General features: G+C 47.6%; 1 protein-coding gene and 1 long non-coding RNA gene across 3 annotated transcripts; one reads left to right on the forward strand and one right to left on the reverse strand.

The window, feature by feature from the left end:
* Positions 1-399: 399 nt before the first annotated feature.
* Positions 400-15,729, reverse strand: CHMP3 (charged multivesicular body protein 3). 2 transcript variants are annotated; one of them, XM_051619561.1, is made up of 6 exons: positions 15,632-15,729; positions 10,259-10,319; positions 6,336-6,515; positions 3,613-3,734; positions 2,382-2,496; positions 400-973 (listed from the first exon to the last, which is right to left on the reverse strand). In XM_051619561.1, exons 1-6 carry the CDS (start codon positions 15,674-15,676, stop codon positions 840-842), a joined length of 657 nt encoding a protein of 218 aa, XP_051475521.1. In that variant the 5' UTR covers positions 15,677-15,729; the 3' UTR covers positions 400-839. The 2 variants fall into 2 exon arrangements, with proteins under 2 accessions (XP_051475521.1, XP_051475522.1); XM_051619562.1 differs by lacking the exon at positions 15,632-15,729 and adding an exon at positions 10,682-10,700.
* A 278-nt stretch (positions 15,730-16,007) lies between these two features.
* Positions 16,008-17,758, forward strand: LOC127384740 (uncharacterized). Its single transcript, XR_007889482.1, has 2 exons — positions 16,008-16,667; positions 16,978-17,758. It is a non-coding gene; the product is annotated as an uncharacterized LOC127384740 (long non-coding RNA).
* Positions 17,759-18,569: the final 811 nt, after the last annotated feature.

The raw sequence follows: 18,569 nt of genomic DNA on the forward strand, positions 1-18,569 counted from the left end.
CAATATGAAAGGGCTTATGCAGGTCTGGAAACCTCTGGTCGCCTGCTCTTCTCAGAGCGGAGGAGGGAGCAGTCCCTGGCAGCACCAGGCAGCGTCGCTGTGCCTGAAGAGCAGCTCTTGCCGGAGGCAGAACTGTCCCCGGAGGAAAGCCACGCAGCAGGACTGGCAGCCTGAGCCTGCCGTTGCTAAATACGGCTCTGCCTGGTCAGGGCTGCAAGAGAGCAGTGATTTAACAGCTGCTCTGATGGCAAGCTTTTCTGTAACTCTGTTGTGAAGGCCCTAAATGTGCTAAAGACAAAAAAAATAAAAACGGTGCTATAAACCCCAGAGGGGTTTAGAGGTGGGTATTGTTTGTGCAAAGAGTCTGAAGTGATGCAAACTAAACTGATGCACGGGAGCAACTGTTAAAAGCAGCTTTAATAAAACTTGTAGTGATTCCAAAAAAACCAAAAATCTTACCACTGAAGGTTTTTGGTAGCAGATTAAGCCAAAGTGCCTGTTAGTGAAAGATGCTACTCGAAGGTAAGAATGTATTTCAGGACTTTACATCTGAATATACACCACATGACACCACCACTGCCATTTCACCACAGCCTCTCACAGGGGAGAGGGGCTAAACAGAAAGATAAGCTCTACAGACTGCACTCCCCAAGAAGAAGTATATTACAGTAGTTTCTTGGAGAATACACTCCCCAGGAAGAAATATATATATATATGTATATATATTACATAAAATACTCTCACATACGAAGTTTTGCATTTGGAAGGTAGGACAGAACATCCCATTGCAAAAACAAAAAAAAAAGAAGAGCAAGGCAAACTGTACAGGTGTGTCACCCTTAGCTCCGCAGGGTGGCCAGGCGTGACTGCATGGCTTCGATGTCCTCCTCCTCATCCACAGCAGCTGCTGCTCCCATGGGCTCAGGTTCTGGGAGATCATCTGGGACTTTACTAGGTGCTTTACCCAAGGCCCCTGCAAATAAGGAACAAGCTCGTTAGGGTGCATCAGGTCTTTGTTTAATAATTAGCAGCTTTCAGGTATATGTATTTAAAATTATTCACTTGTGGTAAAGGTCACATACAAGAGCTGTCTGACTTTACCATACAATAGTTTGGGTGGGAAGAGTTCTTTAAAGGTCATCTAGTCCAACCCCCTTGCAGTCAGAAGGGGCACCTCCCACTAGACCAGGTTGCTCAGAGCCCCATGCAGCCTGACCTGGAATGTGCCCAGGGATGAGGCTTCTACCACCCCCTCTGGGCAACCTGTGCCAGGGTTTCACCACCCTCACGGTAAAACATTTCTTCCTTATATCTAGTTTACATCTCCCCTCTTTCAGTTTAAAGCCATCACCCCTTGTCCTATCACAACAGGCTCTATTAAAAAGTCTGTCCCCATCTTTCCCTCTTTAAGTATTGACCACTCAAGATAAGGTCTCCCCAGAGCCTTCTCTTCTGCAGGCTGAAGAACTCCGGCTCTCTCAGCCTGTCCTCACAGGAGGGGTGCTCCAGCTCTGACCATTTCTGTGGCTTCCTCTGGACTTTACCAGCCCTGGGCTGGTGGCTGATGCAGCAGCAGTGACTTGTCAGCCCCTCCTGAGCTTCTGTGCTCCTGGGGCTGCTGAGCCTGCCCCAGCATGCTGCCTGCTCCCACAGCCTGCCCAGCAGGAAGGGAGCTGCTCCCAGCCAGGAAACAGGATGGAAGAAACAAGAGAGGGCAACAAGCCAGGGGCAGGGCCCAAGGTAACACCAGGGCAGGAGCTGCTGAACTGTGCTTTCTGTGTCTAACAGCTGGACACAGCAGCAGGACCTAGACTGGTCACACCACAGTTCCCAGGAAATTCAGGCAAGGAGCACCAGGCATTATCTAATTGAAATAACCAGTAGGTCATCACTTCCTGAGCTGTAAGGCACAAGCTGGGGGGTTGCTTTGCATTTTGGTTTTAGGGTTTTTTTGTTTGTTTTGTGGGGGTATTTTTCCCCCCCAACAACTCCAGGTATTATCAGCATTTTGCAGCCAGGAATCACAGCACAGCCTAAGATTCAAGGCAATGCAGCTGAGTTTACTTCCTGGCTTCATTAATAAGTGTCTCTCATCAATCATATAAATTCCATCTCATTAAAAAGATCCACTGTACAGACGAACACGGATCTGTCACAGCCCCAGCTGCAGCACTGCAGCAGCATCAACTGATGCATCATTACTTAGGCTTTACTGAACCCACTGGCCTTCTCAGCCAGTATTCCCTGAGAAACCAGTTTGATGGAGCATTCTTTCTGTTGGCAAAGGCAGGAACACCTCTGGGAGGACACAGTCAAGTCAGAACAGATGAAGGTTCAAACTGCCAGGCAAGGCTCCCCTCCCAGCAAACACACACACTCACCAGCTGTAATTTCAAAAAGGATTTTGTCAATTTCCATCTCGGCTTCCTCTTCCATTTCCTCCTGATCCTCCAGGCTTTCAAAGGTGTCCTCCAGCATTTCCTCTATAATACCAGCCTAGCAGAAGAAACAGGCAGGGAGTGATGTCCTTGGAAACAGGAGAGTAAGAGGACTCGCTTCCTACTTTGGGGATCAGGTTATGCCTTATCCAGGCATTTAAAGTTCAAGCTTTCCAGATCAGGGCTCTCCTGTTGCAGGAGGGTTGCCCAGCATGCCTGCCTACACTTACTGCACAGTTCTGTACAACTGCTGCACAGGAAAAATGTGAGAAAACTGAGGATTAAATACATTTTCTCACTTTGAAACCCTCAAGCTATTACTCCTTGTTGTTGCATGTCTGAACACTGAACCCAGCTTGCTCCAGGTGTGCAGTTGTATTTAACACACTTTGCTCATGAAGGATAAATTGTAAAACATGTTGTAGAATCAGTGTTTGACACAGCTTCCTTTCTTCCTGTCTTGTGTTAGAAAACATCTCTCTGCAGGGCCTCAACCAAATTGTTCTGGTGCACAGTGGCTAAACAGTTAACAAGTTGAAACAAGTTGATCTGACCTAAACAATCTCTAGTGCTAAGGTGTGTGTGTGGGGGGGAAGCAAAACAATTTTGGTAGTTGAAAACAGCCACACTAGAAAATTAATATGCTTTAAATCAAAGCATGTTCATTAGGTGGAGACACTAAATCGCATGTTTTAAATCCAGTGTCAGACTAGCCATCTTGCCCAAGATGGGATTTTCACCTTCTCACTCCACAACAGGCAGGGGGGGGATCTTTCTTAATTAACATTTTCACCCCTGAAAGCAGGAAATTGTCTCCCCTGGCACAGACAGAAGCTTGGGGATACAGGCAGTCACTGGGAGCAGGCATGAGCCCTGCTTCCAGACTTGTTCTTGTGACAAGATGACCAAGCCACAACCACTCTGTGTGGGGACCAACTTTCCTCCTCTTCCATCCTCAGCCTGAGCAGCTTTTTCAGCTTCAAGCTTCACACCAAACATGTTGCAGGTTTGTGTTTTCCCCACAACAGTAACTTGCTGTAAAGTCCCCAGCTATGAATTTCTGCTTGTCTGAACTCACACAAGCCTCCTGACAAAGGGGCCACCTCAGCAGTTGCACAGCACAGCAATGACCACCTCTCATTCACCCAAATCTCATTTATGTTACAGATCTTACCTTCATCATCTCTTTGGACAACTCCCTCATTGTTGCTTGGATTTCAGGGACTTTCACTAGATTTTGCATAGCTTTCATGACTTCTGTGCTCTTCTGCAACGAACCTGCTACTCTCAGGACAGCTGTGGAGGAGAGGCATAGAGAAGCTTGAATGATCCCTGCACCACTGAAAGCAAAGAAATTTCATCCTCCCTACATGGAGAAAAATTTGTTTGCATGTAGGTAATTTAATTTTAAAAAGAAATGGACACCCCACTTTTCAATTCTTGTTGTCTGCCCTCCTGAAACAGCTTTAACTCCAACCCACATGGGGAAAAGTAAGTTTCTACCAAAGATACCTGTATGACTATCTGGAGCAATCCAGATTGCCTGTAAAGATTTCCATCCACTTGCACTCCAATTCATAAAGAGAGATCCCTGAGGAGCTCCTGCCTGTGTCCCTCAGCAGCCAGAGGTCTCATTGAGGGTTTCATTGGTGAAGATGCACCACACCTAACTGATGACCAAATTGGTGACCTGACACTGGGCCATGGAAATTACCCCTGGCAGAAGGTCCAGTGCAACAGTTTCACAGCTAACAGTAAGTTAAAAAGCTAATACTAAAGCAGATAAGCTGGATATAAGTGTAATTTAAGCTGAATTTAACAATACTCTCCCCAGAGACTGTTATAATAATGTAGTTTATAACCTCTTCTCATATATGTTGATATACCAAGATCAAAATGCAATAATTAAGGGTACTTTGAGGTTGTTGAATTGTGCCATCTAATTCTGCAGCTTCCTACTCATGGAGAACTTACCTGGCTTGTATAAAAAATGGTCACTCCTTAATGAAGCAAAATGAAGGTACAGGATACATTATTTTTCATTTTAATAGCTAATTTATTTAAGAACATTACACTTGGAATGTTAACAAAGTAACAGAATTCTTGCCATTAGTGGTCATTTCCCAAGATGAAGCAAGTTAATTCAAACCCCAGGTTAAATTCTAGATTCCTTCCTGCTGCTGTAAGTGTATCAGAACATTTCCAGTAAGATCAAGATGGCAGTGGTGGGAATAAGGAGGAGGCTGCTTTGAGTTTTTCCTTTCAAGGGACACCTCAAGGTGCAGGGAGGGCCCACCTCTGCTTCCCTCTCCTGAATGAAGTAGGTGAGGAGAGACATTCAACCTGCTGCAAGATTATACTTAAAGTTCACATTGCAAGTCCTGATTTATCCCTCCTCCAGTGTTAAAATCTACTAGCAAGTAGCTTGGGTAATGCTGGGCTGGAGGAACACTTGGGACATTTCAGTAGCATGTTAACCTACACCAAGTCTTTTTCTGTCTTTAATGCTTTCTTCTTTGCTCCTGTTAGAGGCTAAAATGTCCTAAGGTACAGAAAACATTGCAGGAAATCTATTAAAAGAGACTTCTGATGTGGGTAAAGAATGAGGGAAACATGCTGGTTCTGGGGGAGCACCAAGGACCAAGTAGGGTTTACAGAGAGCTAGGTATCAAGGCACAGGGCAAATCAACCCATTCACATCCAGAAAATCAAACACCTTCCCCCCCATCTCCACCTTAGTAATTGTCCTAAGACTCTTGCTAGAGAAACAATATTTTACAAGATGAAGGGAACTCTGCTGAAGGAAATAAATCTCATGTTACAGATCCTGTCCAAATCAGTAGCAACAGGCTCCACAAGGATATATTAATATTAGGCACACATTCAAGCTGTTCAGGAATGCATACTAAAAACATGCCCCAATTATTGGAGGAGAGTTCTGTTTCAGAGCATATGAGTCATCTCACTGCAACCCTCAGGCTCTGAGGGGAGGTGTTAGATTATCTGTTGAGCACCTAATCAGAGGAAACACAGAGGGCCAGCAAGCATCTAGGGAACAGCAAGGGGTTGAAACCCCAGGAAGCTATTGGAAGCCCTCTAACTACTCCAGAGCCCAGGGTGGGAAACCCATCCAGACAGGCAGTGAGGAAATCTGCACATCCTGCAGACTGAAGGGGGTTATTACCTGCAGGGATACAGGGGGAAAGAGCATTTCTTTGAACTAAGAAAAACAGATTATGGAGTCTTCTAAGGGGATTGCAGGAATGTGGTTGAACATGACAAACTTCTTATTAGATGTTATAGGGCAAGGACTGAAGGTGGAGAAAGGGACTGAGGTGGACCAGAGAAGACCACAAACCTTTGGGGCCTAAAAGACTATGTACCAGCAGCTCAGGCAGAGGAGGAGATCTGGGGCCAGTCAAACTGAGCATCTGAGAGCAGCTACTGGAATAACCCATATATATTTATTTATTTATATTTATATATAGTGTGTGTGTATGTGTGTCCTGTTAGCAGAGCTCCATCCTTATCAGCTGAAGAGGAAGACCAGGACTGAGCTACCAGTGCTGTTGGTGTTTGTGTGAGAGCTGTGTGTTCAGATGGATGCTGGTAGCAGCACTGCTGTGAGCACCTGTGGGTGGGTGTGTATGCCTGCTGGGAACAGGTGCTCAGCCTGTGGAGATGTGGAATTGCAGCAGCCTCACCCCTCTTGGCCTGCTATGGGGGGAACTTCCCTGGGTCCTGAAGCCCACTGGACTCAGCTACCTTTCCCAAGAATCAGCCTGCTTACAAATTCAAGCTCTGCCTGCATTTGACCTTGGTTCTGACAATGGAAACTCAGACCTCACCTCTAATGCTAGAGGAGTGATTGCACTTGGGCTCAGGAGTGGTTCTTACCAAGCTGGTTCTTCATCCCCATGAGAACTGAGTTCATGTGAGCTTTGGATGCATAGAGTTTGTTTACGGCCCTTCGCGAGCGGATCAGCTCCTTGGCCAAGATGACACACACATCCCTCTGACCCTTCTTGGCAGCATCCTTTATGGAGCGCTTCACCTTCTCCTCTTCCCTCTGGATATCTGCAGCACAGAGAAACAGCACACAGTGACAAACTGCTGAGGATTTGGAAGAGAACCCAGCCATTTGTTGGGGTGTATTTTCAACGCAAAGAACAATTTCTGCTCGATTCCAGATTCCCTCTGTTACTCAAAGACTATGCCCTGGGCAGATTTACATGCTAACTGATTCATTCAACTAAATATTAGGGGGGAAATTCTCATCACTAAACATTCAGCTCTGTGATTTCATTTGCAGTTTAGAGTCCTGTACAGGACTGGCCAGGAATAACACTTCATGAAACAGAAAAGGTCCAGTAAGAACAAAGCACCCTAAGATGACTACTTGACTTACAACTTCAGAATAACTTCCTATTAAACTTGCCTAATCTAAATATATATATATATATATAAATACATACATATATAATATGAACACACACAAAATGTATGTGTTCTGAAAAACTGATCCCTCAGAGACTAGAGTTTTAGATACAGACTGCTTTAAAAAAAAAAAAAAAAGCAAACTACTTATATAGTGAACTTATAAGGCTGGGTCCACAACTTCAAGAGTTACTTAGAACCACAAATTTGTTAATTACTTTCAAGAAAGACTTCATCCTTGCAGATACACTTTATTATTTCTCCTGTCAGGCACAACTCATTGAGCCTCAACTCGATACCCAACTAGTTAAGTCTATACTTGTACTTAAGGAGTGAAGGTCTTGAGTTTCTCCTGCTCATACTTCAAACACACGTGCATTAGGTGCTCACATAAACTGGCATATTCAAATTACAAGCTGGCTGGTGCCAAAGCCATGGATCATTTACCAGCAAGAACCAGTGTGCTGGTAAATGGTTAGATCTAACTTGAAATGGCCTGCTCAAACTCCTGGTATCCAGCTTCATTCAACAGCTTATTTTAGAGCATACTGAACTGAGCCTGTACCAAATGAGCACCAAATAGCTGAATTTGAAATTTTACAGACTAAATAGGCTTCCTTAAATAGTGTAGGTTTCTCTAGCAAATCTGATGTGACTGTTTATAATTTTGCCTTGCCAGATAAGGCTGGCTGTGGACAGCAGGTACCTCAAAAAGCTCACAGTAAGAAATGCAGGAGGAAGGAGGGGCTGTATCACCCCTCTTCCTTTTCCAGAATCAGCAGTAAATTAGTCACTAATGAACTGCACATGTATGAGTCCACAAAAGTATTATCCTAATGTAAATAAGGAATTCGGAGAGTAAGGGTTAAGCTCACTTTTCTGCAAAGAATTCAAGTAAATGACCACAAGAACAACTATCTCTAGCAAAGGCTTTGTTCAGATCTGGTTTTGTTTGAGTCTTCTTGATTTCTACCAGTCAGAAGTTACACGTAGGCAAGACTCAGAAGTTGTCCTTTTATAAAAACAAAGGCAACAAAACACATTTTTTGGCACAGGCCAACTTGGAGACTTTGGTGCAGCTTCTGATGTGGGAGTTAAAGACCTCTGTACTCAAGATGAGTCATTCTCCCAGTATCATTCCACGGTCTCTTTATCCTAAAGAACTGGCAGAAATCTGTAGGACTGTAATCAGAAAAACATACTCCTTGCTGCTTCCCCAGTACTATCTGCAGAAATGTCACAAGCTTGAAGACACCTGTAGGTCAGACACAGGAGTGAGCCAAGTCCCAGCATACCAGAACAGGTAAGAAACAGCTGAAGTGCTATAGCAAAAACCAGGAAACACCAGGAATGCTCCAGCAGTACTGAGGAGTTACAACATTCACTTTGTCAGGCTAAAAACAGCCACAGGTTTTGTGTTACCACATGTAAATTAGGGTAGTGGGGCCCCATACTCGAGTGAATGTTTTCACTTGCATGATGAACAGGGATCAGTGGCATAAAATATACAAGTCAGTCATCTCTGTCTTTGAAGGTCAGTGCCAGCTATGCACCCCTACTGAACCAAAGTCACTACAGCAGCTCCCTGTGCAGCACTACCAAGCACAACAGAGGCAAAAAGCAGCTCAAAGCATCTGCAAGAGAGACTTGGAAGTTCAGTTAAGCACAAAGTTCCTGTATTACTCCAACGATAATAACTTGAAAAGTTCTATTCTGAAGCCACAAATATACACCTTTCATTTTTTTGAGCCTTCCAAGGCTTCAAAAGCAACCCACACCAAACAGAAATCATGACAACAGCAGGAGTCCAACAACAGATGGTTTGAAACAGCATGTTGCTATATTAGCAACTGTGCCGACCGGGTGAGCCAAGTGCTGCAGTGGTCCAAGCCCACTCGGTTCATCCCAGGTGGATCTGAGTTCTGCCACATCAAAACCCATCTAGCACAGCCCTCCTCAGGGAAACTAAGGCTCCAGCTCAGCATTTTCAACTGAAATGAAAAACTCATGGCAGAATCCAACTACAGTGGGTCAGTTTTGAATAACACGTTTGGTGGCTGGTGGCTGTCATCCTTCTGCAGCAGCCTGCGAGCCTGGCAAGTGCCAGCAGATCCACAAACATTCAGAGCTGACACTTGGGAAGATGTGAAATCCTCTCACCATTTGGGCTTTGCAAGCAGATTGATGGTAGTTAGTCTAAGCTCTTACACAACAAATGGTATTTCTTTGAATGTAACACTGAAATACATAGACAAGTTTAGAGCTGTTACAATAATTAGATTTACATCCATGCCATACTGCCACATAACCTAATATCTATATAGGCCATGAGAAGTATTATGGCATGCATAAAGTTGAAAGAAACCATCTATAGTGAACACGTGGGTAGTTTGCTCCCATGGAAGATGCAACCTCCACACCCCACTGTGCTAACAAGATCAGCCATGTTTCAGTTGCTCTGTGCCCGACACAAAGTGCTCTGGAGAAGGCAAAACAACTCACAAGGATAATGAACATCACTGTAGATCGATTTTCCTGGAAAAGGCATCAACCCTGTTCTCATTTTAGAGATGGGGACAAAGACAGACTTCATACTGCACCAGCATCTCCCTCCAACCAACTCGTACAGATCCACAAGTGGGAGGATACATGAACCCTGCCAGGTTCCTCCAGAGGCGTGGGGCTGGGGAGGAAAGGGGGAAGGGAGAATGTACCCCTTGAGTCACCCAAAACAGGCACGTGTCTAAAGTCAGATGCTGACACAAAACAGCCTTTACCAGCACATCCCATGGACCAATCCTTAGGGCAGGGCAGAAGACAAATAGAGGAAAACAGAATCTGCCCCAAACCTATTTCCAGATTCTGGGAAGGTAGGCAGAAGAGAGAACAAGAAACTGAACTAGTAACAGTGTAATAATAAGCAACTCCTCTACTTCTCAAGAGCTCTTCAGAAGTGAAATGCCCATAATTTAATAGTAAAACATCCACTGAGAAAAGTATTTTTTTCTTCCTTTCTCCTGTTGGCAGTTTTCCCAAGCTGACAACAAGTACGGATACTATTCCTTAAATCAATGTGGGAATGTGGGTGAAGTTCTGGATACCAAGTCTAATTCATCTTATCAAATGGGAATTAAGAGCATTGTGTCTTACTGCAAGCATAGGATATTCAGGTTCTTTTGAAAATTTTACTTGGAGAACTTCACAGTGTCCTCCTTTTGTAAAACAGACCAAGTCTGGCCCCAAGATCACATTCATCTTCCTTTATTACAAATGCAATAGGGTACTCCTGGTTATTAGATTTCACAGCCTTCCCTCAATTAGAGAAAAAAACCTTGAGGGCAGACAGGGAAAGGAAAAACAAAAAATGAGACATAAGTACAAACCTCTGATCTGTCTATCAATCACTCTCATTTCTTTCCTTATCTTCAAGGACCATTCGTTGACCTTAAAAAGAGAAAGTGAGAGTTACTTGAAATTCCAATTATAAAAGTATGCTTTTATACTTTAATGTTACTTAACCATTCAATATCCAAAGAAGCACTTCAAAATGCACAAAGCTTAAGTTATGAGTGAGGTTTAGCTATTCCATTATTCAAATAAAGAAATTGCAGAGATACCACCAATTATTGCACTCCTCTTAACATTCTGACATCGGGTTAAGGAGGATGTGATCTGTGAGCCAGAGACACTGCCTGCTGACTTCCCTTGTCACAGCAATGTGACTCTGCAGAGGGAACTTGCTGCAGGGGATCTCAGCATAAGGCAGAAACTTTGGCATGGGATGACAGCACCGAAAGTGCTATTACCTGGTTAAGTCAGAAGGAACCCCAGGAGGTCTCCAAGCCAACCTCCTACTCAAAGCAGGGCCAAGTTCAGAGTTCAGACAGGTTGCTCCAGGCCTCGTCCATCAAATTTTGACATTGTGTGAGGGCAGAGACTGCAAAGCTGTTCTGGGTATCTGTTTCAGTGCTTAATAATTCCTGTGGTAAAGAACCTTCCTCGTGTTCAATTCAAAATTCTCCTCTGGCCAACTATGACTGTAGTCCCTTCCCTGTCACTGGGCACCTGCAAAGTACCTGGCTCTGGCTTCACTACAGCCCCATTAGAGGCAGTGAAAGCCTTTAGATCCTTGTCCCTTCACCTTCTCCAAGCTAAAATAAGCTCACTTCCCTCAGCCTCTCCTCCTGTGTCATGGATTCCAGTCCTCCACCATCTTGGTGGCCCTCTGCCACACTGTCCCCAGTTTGTTGATACCATTCCTGAACTGGGTGCCCAAACCAGAACACTGTTTGCAGAGGTGGCCTCCTTAATGCTGAATGCATCAGCATAACCGAACAACCATTTCCCTCAAGCTGAGGATCACACTCCAGTATTGCAGTCCAGTTTGCCCTCACTGCTGACCTGTGTTCATTATCTGCAGGAAGCCCTGGTCTTTTCCTGCAGATCCACAGCCCAGCCAGCCCCAGGCTGCACATCCCTACATGCAGGAATGGTTGTCCCACACACACAACCCTGCGCTGCTCAACGTCATGAGGTTCCTGCTGGCCTGTTCCTCCTGCTTGCTCAGGTTCCTCTGTCTACCTGAATGAGCTTTGTAACAGGAGTGCAAAAAGAGCTCTCTCCTGCGCCTGAGCACAGTAGCACCACAGATTCTTAGACTCTTACTGACCTCAACAGAAATGCTCTGCCATGACAAACAAGATCATGTTTTGACTACAGACAACAACCACCATCAGAGTACAGACAACCACCATTTCACATAATTACAGAATCACCAAGGCTGGAAAAGACCTTTAAGATCATCAAGTTCAGCCTCTGACCAACACCACTACATCAGCCAGACCATGGCACTAAGTGCCACATCCAGCCTTCCCTTGAACACCTCCAGGGACAGTGCCTCCACCACTTCCCTGGGAAGTCCATTCCAATATCTGATCACCCTCTCCGTGAGGAAGTGCTTCCTAATATCCAACCTAAACCTCCCCTGGAGCAGCTTCAGGCCAGGCCCTCCTATCTTGTTGCTAGTTGCCTGGGAACAGAGCCCAGCCCCCAGCTGACTACAACCTCCTTTCAGGTAGTTGAAGAAAGTGATAAGGTCCTCCCTGAGTCTCCTCTTCTCCAGACTAAACAACCCCAGCTCCCTCAGCCTATCCATATAAGATCTTCTCTCTATTCCTTTCACCAGCCTCACTGCTCTCCTCTGGACCTGCTCCAGCACCTCAATATCCTTTTTGAAGTGAGAGGCCCAGAACTGTACACAGAACTCGAGGTGAGGCCTCACCAGTGCTGTGTACAGGGGGAGAATTACATCCCTCCTCCTGCTGGCCAAGCACTTGAACTGCCCAAGCACAAAACCTACTGAAAAAAAATCCTGAGCACCCTACAGAGCTCTGTGTGTTCACAGTACAGGTATGCAGAAGTTCTGAAAGGGTTTCAGAAAGCTCATGTACCTTTTAGTTGAATTCTGTTCTATCACAGAAAAATAAACAACCTTGCTGGACCAGCTGTAGCTTCCTCTCTTGCTGTTCAGCACAGGGCAGAAAAACTTCATGTAGATTCATTCCTCACCCTGATATGAGGCTCAGAATGTTCCTCTTTTCAGTATTCCTACACTAGAGGGAGAAAAGCAAGGGGAAGAGACTGAGGTACAGCATGACGGAACTGTGGCTGGGCAACTGCCATGTCTCAAATGTAACATCTTCCAGAGATCTGCTCTACAAGTTGGATTCTGGAACAAACCAACCTGCACTAAGCCTTCTTGTACAAGCACAATTGGCAACTGTCAAATGAACTACAGCAGGATTCACAGATTCCATCTCTGTGATGCACAACCCAGCACAAAGACACCATTAAACCACAATGGGTTGTACATTGTCATCAATCCTGCCAACCCTGACAGCAGAACACTGTTTGGTAGCTCATCCCCAGCACTGCCCAGGAATAAGCTGCATCACACAACTGTCCTCATGAAGGCAGAGCTGGGGGCTCCTGCATTCCCTGGTCTTCCCAGTGATCATTACCCCTTCTGTGTGTAAGTGGAGGAGGGAATCCCACTGTGTCTCAGCTGCACTACTGTGTGCTTCCAGTTACATGAGACACAGGAGTGAGCTGAGCAGTAAAGCAGCTGGAGGGCCAATCCCACCAGGGACTCCAGGGATCCAGCTATGAACCACAGCATGAGGCAAGGCAGAGGTAGGAAAGCTGGGTATTGAAGCATTCTGGTGAACTAATAAAGGGTAATTACCCCAAGCACAACTCCATGCTGGTGAAGCCATTCTGTGTCCAGCTCTGACAGCAGCAGGGCATCACACCACAGAGTCAGCCAGCCAAACACTAAGATGAAACATAGAATCACAGAACTATTCAGGCTGGAAAAGACCCTTGGGATCACCGAGTCCAACCATCATCCCTACTCTACAAAGTTCTCCCCTAAACCACCAACACCACATCCAAACGACCTTTAAACACATCCAAGGATGGTGACTCAACCACCTCCCTGGGCAGCCTATTCCAGTGTCTAACCACTCTTCCTGTGAAAAAATGTTTCCTAATGTCCAGTCTAAACCTGCCCTGTTGCAGCTTGAAGCCCTTCCCTCTTGTTCTAACTACCTGTGAAAAGAGACCAGCACCAACCTCTCCACAATGACCTTTCAGGCAGTTGTAGAGACTGATGAGGTCTCCCCTCAGCCTCCTCTTCCTCAAACTAAACATTGCCAGCTCCTTCAAGCCTTCTTCATCAGATTGATTCTCTAGGCCCTTCACCAGCTTCGTTGCCCTCCTCTGTCCTCTTTCCAGCACCTTGATTGCTCTTGAATTGAGGTGCCCAAAACTGGACACATTACTCCAGGTGTGGCCTCACCAGTGCTGAGTACAGGGGGACAATCACCTCTCTCCTTCTGCTGGTCACACTATTTCTAATACAGGCCAGGATGCCATTGGCTTTCTTGGCCACCTGGGCACACTGCTGGCTCATATTCAGCCGCTTCTCAATGAGAACCCCCAGGTCCTTTTCTGCCAGACATTTTCCAGCCACACTTCCCCAAGCCTGGAGTGTTGCCTGGGGTTGTTGTGGCCCAAGTGCAGGACCTGGCACTTGGCCTTGTTGAAGCCCAGACCATTGACATTAGCCCAATGATCCAATCTATCCAAGTCTCTCTGTAGAGCCTCCCTGTCCTCATGTAGATCAACACTCCTGCCTAGCTTGGTGTCATCTGCAAACTTACTGATAATACACTCCATGTCCTTATCGGTATCATCAATAAAGATGTTAAACAGAAACAGCCCCAACACTGAGCCCTGAGGACACCACTTGTGACTGGCCCCAGCTGGATTTGACTCCACTGACCACCACTCTTTGGGCCTGGCTGTCCTGCCAGTGCTTGATAAGCACAACAAACCACCCAGACTACACTGGAGGAAAACCACCTTTTTAGCCAAAAATTCCAGATGTGGCACTAAAGGTTCAGTAGCCCCTCAGCTTTAGACAGGCCGAAATGGATCAGCAGCTCCTCCCAAGGACTGGAGATGATTGCCTTGTATCATCCAGCCAATAAGCTCCTTCCCATCACAAGCATGCAGACCAACCCAGGAGGACTCACTGCCAGCACAAAAACCCCAACCTCTTCCCAACATCAGCCCCCTCCTGTGGTGCTCTGGTTGCTTTCTCCAGCCCTACTGGGGGACAGTGTCTTCTGCACAGCTGCTGGCAGACCCCAGGTAAGCAGTGCTGCTTCCCCATCATCTAGTAAGCAGAAATAACTTATTTCTAAAGCTGCACAGTTAGATGCAAAGAAACTCCTTGCTGTTAACGGGCTTTTCAACATTGCTGTTGCAGCCTTTGAAGTCATCATGCCAACCTGCATGCTCCTGACAGCAAGGTGACCTAAGGCATTTCAGCCTACGATTCAGGCATGACTGTTTTCCTTGCAGGCTTTTCTGCTCCAAAATGATCCACTGTCACACCACGCTACTGAAAAACATGACAAGCCTGTCAGTTATGGAAGGGGAAAGCGTGGCCATTAGACATGAAACAACAAGAACTCGTCGGTGCAGTGTAACCAGGCCACGCAGGTTAAGGAGTCATCTGCTGCTTCATCCCACCACGAGGAGCAGCAGCCTCCAAACCCCTTTCTGCCTGTGGCATCTTCCAACACCGCTGGTGAACTGACGGAAAGAACCAGCGGGGAGAGGAGGAAGGGAAGCAAGCGATGACTGCACCCTGCTCCCTCGGCACCTGGGTGCTGCGAGGCAGCAGGGAAAAACACCTGTGGCACCGCAGCTCTCCCGCACCTTCAGCTCTGCTGCCTGGACGCAGCCTCTTTCGCAGCTGCTTTTGTAGCACATCTAAGGCGCCCGGGCTTTCCTCCCGTCACACCGCAGGCTTTTTCAGCAACGCCCCGGTAGCGATTTACGAAAAGGCAGCAGCGGAATCGGCGGGCAGCAGCAAGGCTTGCGGGGTTCGCGGCCTCCGAAAAATAAAACCAACAACCAAAAAGAAGCCCAGGTCCCAGTATTTCAGCTATCCAGCTATTTTAATACTGCCCCCCCCTCCCCGCCTCGGGGGGACAGAGCACGAGGGACCCCGGCACCGGGACCCCGGGCACAGCTCACGGGGGCACCGCCCCAAAGCCCCCAGGCCCAGGCCCAGGCCCAGGCCCGGCGCCATGGCAACGCCGCGCCACCTACGTCCGCCGCTCCCGAGCCGCACGTCCCGCCGCCGCACACCCCCCCCCCGACCCCCTTCCCGGGGCCCTCACCAGCTCCTTGGGCGGCTTCTCGGGGGTCTTCCCGAACAGCCCCATGGCGGCCGCCGCCGCCCGGCACTTCCGCGTTTCCCGCCGCCCGGGAGGTTGGGGGGGGGGGGGGGCGGGGCTGAGACCCGTCCCCGCTGCGCATGCGCGGGGCTGACCCCACCCCGCCCCGCCCCGCCGGTACCGCGCGTGCGTGCCCGGTGTCCCGGCAGCCCCGCCCCCCCGGGGCGGTCCCCGTTGCGCACGGCCCCTGTTGCGCACGGCCCCGCAGCGGCGCCTGAGGAGCCGCCTCAGAGGCCGCGTCTCCCGCCCGGTGCGTGTCGTGCTGGGCCCCCGAGGTGCGGGGGGGGGTGTCCCCAGAGAGACGCCGAGGGGGGTCCAGAGCACCGAAGTCTTCGGAGGAGCAGCCGAGGGAGCTGGGGAGGGGGGAGGTTTAGGCTCGTGAGAAAGGGCGGCTGCGGAACCTTCCTGCGGCTCCCGGCAGGGAGGCTGGAGGCGGGTGGGAGTCGATCTCCCGAGGGACAAGCCGTAGAAAAGAAGAGGAAACGGGCTCAAGTTGCGGCAAGGGAGGTTTAGATCGGGTGTCGGGGGGAAAAACGGGGGTGTTGAAAAGGCACGTCGATGTGGTGCTGAGGGACGCGGTTTAGTGGTGGCCTTGCCAGGGCTGGGTTAACAGTTGGACTTGATGATCTCAGGGTCTTTTCCAGCCAAAATCCTTCTGCGATTGGGCCAAGGTGCATACACGGCCTGGGCACGTTCTCCCGAGTTGCTGGTGGTGTGAATTGGACCATCAAAAGTTATTAGGATGTCACAGTGAGTACCTACAAAGTCTAGTCGTGTGACTGGGTGACTCAAACCAGACTTGACATCTTTCCCTTCCAGCCCAGGGAAGACCTGCAGGAGACTCAAAGAAAAAGAGAAGTGGCTGCTATCACAAAAGACATTGCCTGCCTTGTCTTCAGCTGCCAAGGCTCTTCTGGAGGTGTCTCACCAGCAAGGCCTGGATCATCTCCACTGTCCACCACCCTCTCTGCAGCAAAGGGTGGGTAGCTTGGCCAAAATTAAAAGACAGCTTGGAGCCACCCTGCTGGGTGAGCTCTGGCAAGTTACTCCATCTCCTTGCACCCCCCGATGCACAAGCTGGGGCACAGAGGACTAGAAATAATCACTGGTGCACAGAAAGAGTGCAAAAGCTTAAGAAGAAAAAGGTGCTAGTAGCTTAATCTAATACCTTACAATTATACTTGCCCTCATTATTTAATTCCCAGAGAGAGACATCTTAGTAACAGTTACAAAAATGTACAGTTCACCTTTGTCTTTTTTTTCCTTCCAAAACCTAATGCTGAATGAAGACACATCTTTGGAAAGGAAAGCTCTCATTTTGGCCTGGGTACCAGCAGGGGGAAAGCCAGTGTAACAAAACAAGTAACTGCTGAAAATAAGACTGGCAGCAACACTCAGAGATGATCTAAGTCCACCCTCTCTTAATAGCAGAACAAAACACCAATCACCCTCATTAAACCTATTGACATAAGTAACCTCAGACTAATAGTTTGACAGTCCCTGGCCACCAACTTATGGGCACGCAGAGAACAAACTCCTCTTGAGAAAGGCAAGACACTTCACACACACACTAGCCCAACCCAGCCCAGGGAGGCAAAACAAGCCAGCAGTGAAACTGCTGACCTTGTTACGGGCACAGTCTTTGCTTGGTTCTCTGAATTTTAAGCTGCCAACACTTTGGGTAAGGGCTGTCTGAGATCCTAGACTCTAAAAAAAGGATAATATCCTACTTAGATGCCTCTGCTGCTACTGACTCAAGCATTTCATAAAACAAATACATCCAACTGCTTTCCCTTTCCTGCTGGGACTACCAATACACCCCACCAGCTGCTGTAGATTTTGAAACAGATGCATCGCCAGGAACCGGATCACAACAATTTATATAACCCAGGCTAAGGGACACAAGGGGACAGGACCTTCAGTCACAGATACCTCCTGGTCATAATTACCTGCTCGTATGGATGTGCTCTCTGCGGCTCTCCTGCTAATTAAACAGCAGTGTGTGTCATTCATCAAATGAATTGGACTAGTAAAGCAACCAAGGTCATTAAAGCAAGACTTCAGCTGAAACAGGTGTGTGTAATTGTTTGCAAATAGGGCTGTGCCTGTGCACAGAAGCTGCTTGGGCCCAGGCTTTGGGGTCAGCTTCCAGCAGCAGAGCTGGCTCCAGAGGCACATGGTGCCCCAAGGACACTTCAACGTGCTGCTCACAGTGCTTGGCAACACACCGAGGTACCAACCAAAGGCTACAGTGGGCTGTGATGCAGCACTTCACTTGTGTGCCTCAGTCCATCAGCTACAGCCTTATTTATATATATACACACAAGTTTTCCTTGGTTTCCCTTTTTGAGGTGGCATGGCCGCAGTTGAGTGTAGGTTTCAAGAGATGCCTGAAACAACATGGATTTCAACTCCAGCTGCTTACAATCAGCACACGGTCCAAGTGTCACACTTCAAATTAGAAGCAGAAATGCCTTTGCCCTCATTATGCCTCTCCACTGCTCTGCTGCAGCTGTAATGACAGATAAAGGGCATGTACTCACAGGTCTCAACTGGAATAAAAATTACTTACTGGACCACAGCAGACCCGGTGATCCTATGCCCTTTCTACCCTTGTGCTTCAGTACTGCAAAAGGAAAACAAACGAGAGGAAAAAGTGCTCACAAATAAAAACAGCTCCTCCAATAATTAGGAGAATATTCTCTTGGGAGGATATTCTGGTGACTGGAGGCATGAAACTTTGCTCTTAAAAAAACCAAAACAGTGCCCATCTACCCTGGACAGATAAAGCAATGCCAGACAGCCTGGTGAGTGCCAGCCCCCCAACTCTCTGTAAAGGCTGAGAGAGAAGGATCCTAACTGCAAGAAGGACCTGTGTTTA

The sequence above is a fragment of the Apus apus genome, chromosome 4 (assembly GCF_020740795.1).
Source record: "Apus apus isolate bApuApu2 chromosome 4, bApuApu2.pri.cur, whole genome shotgun sequence".
In the NCBI taxonomy this organism is placed as follows: Eukaryota; Metazoa; Chordata; class Aves; order Apodiformes; family Apodidae; genus Apus; species Apus apus.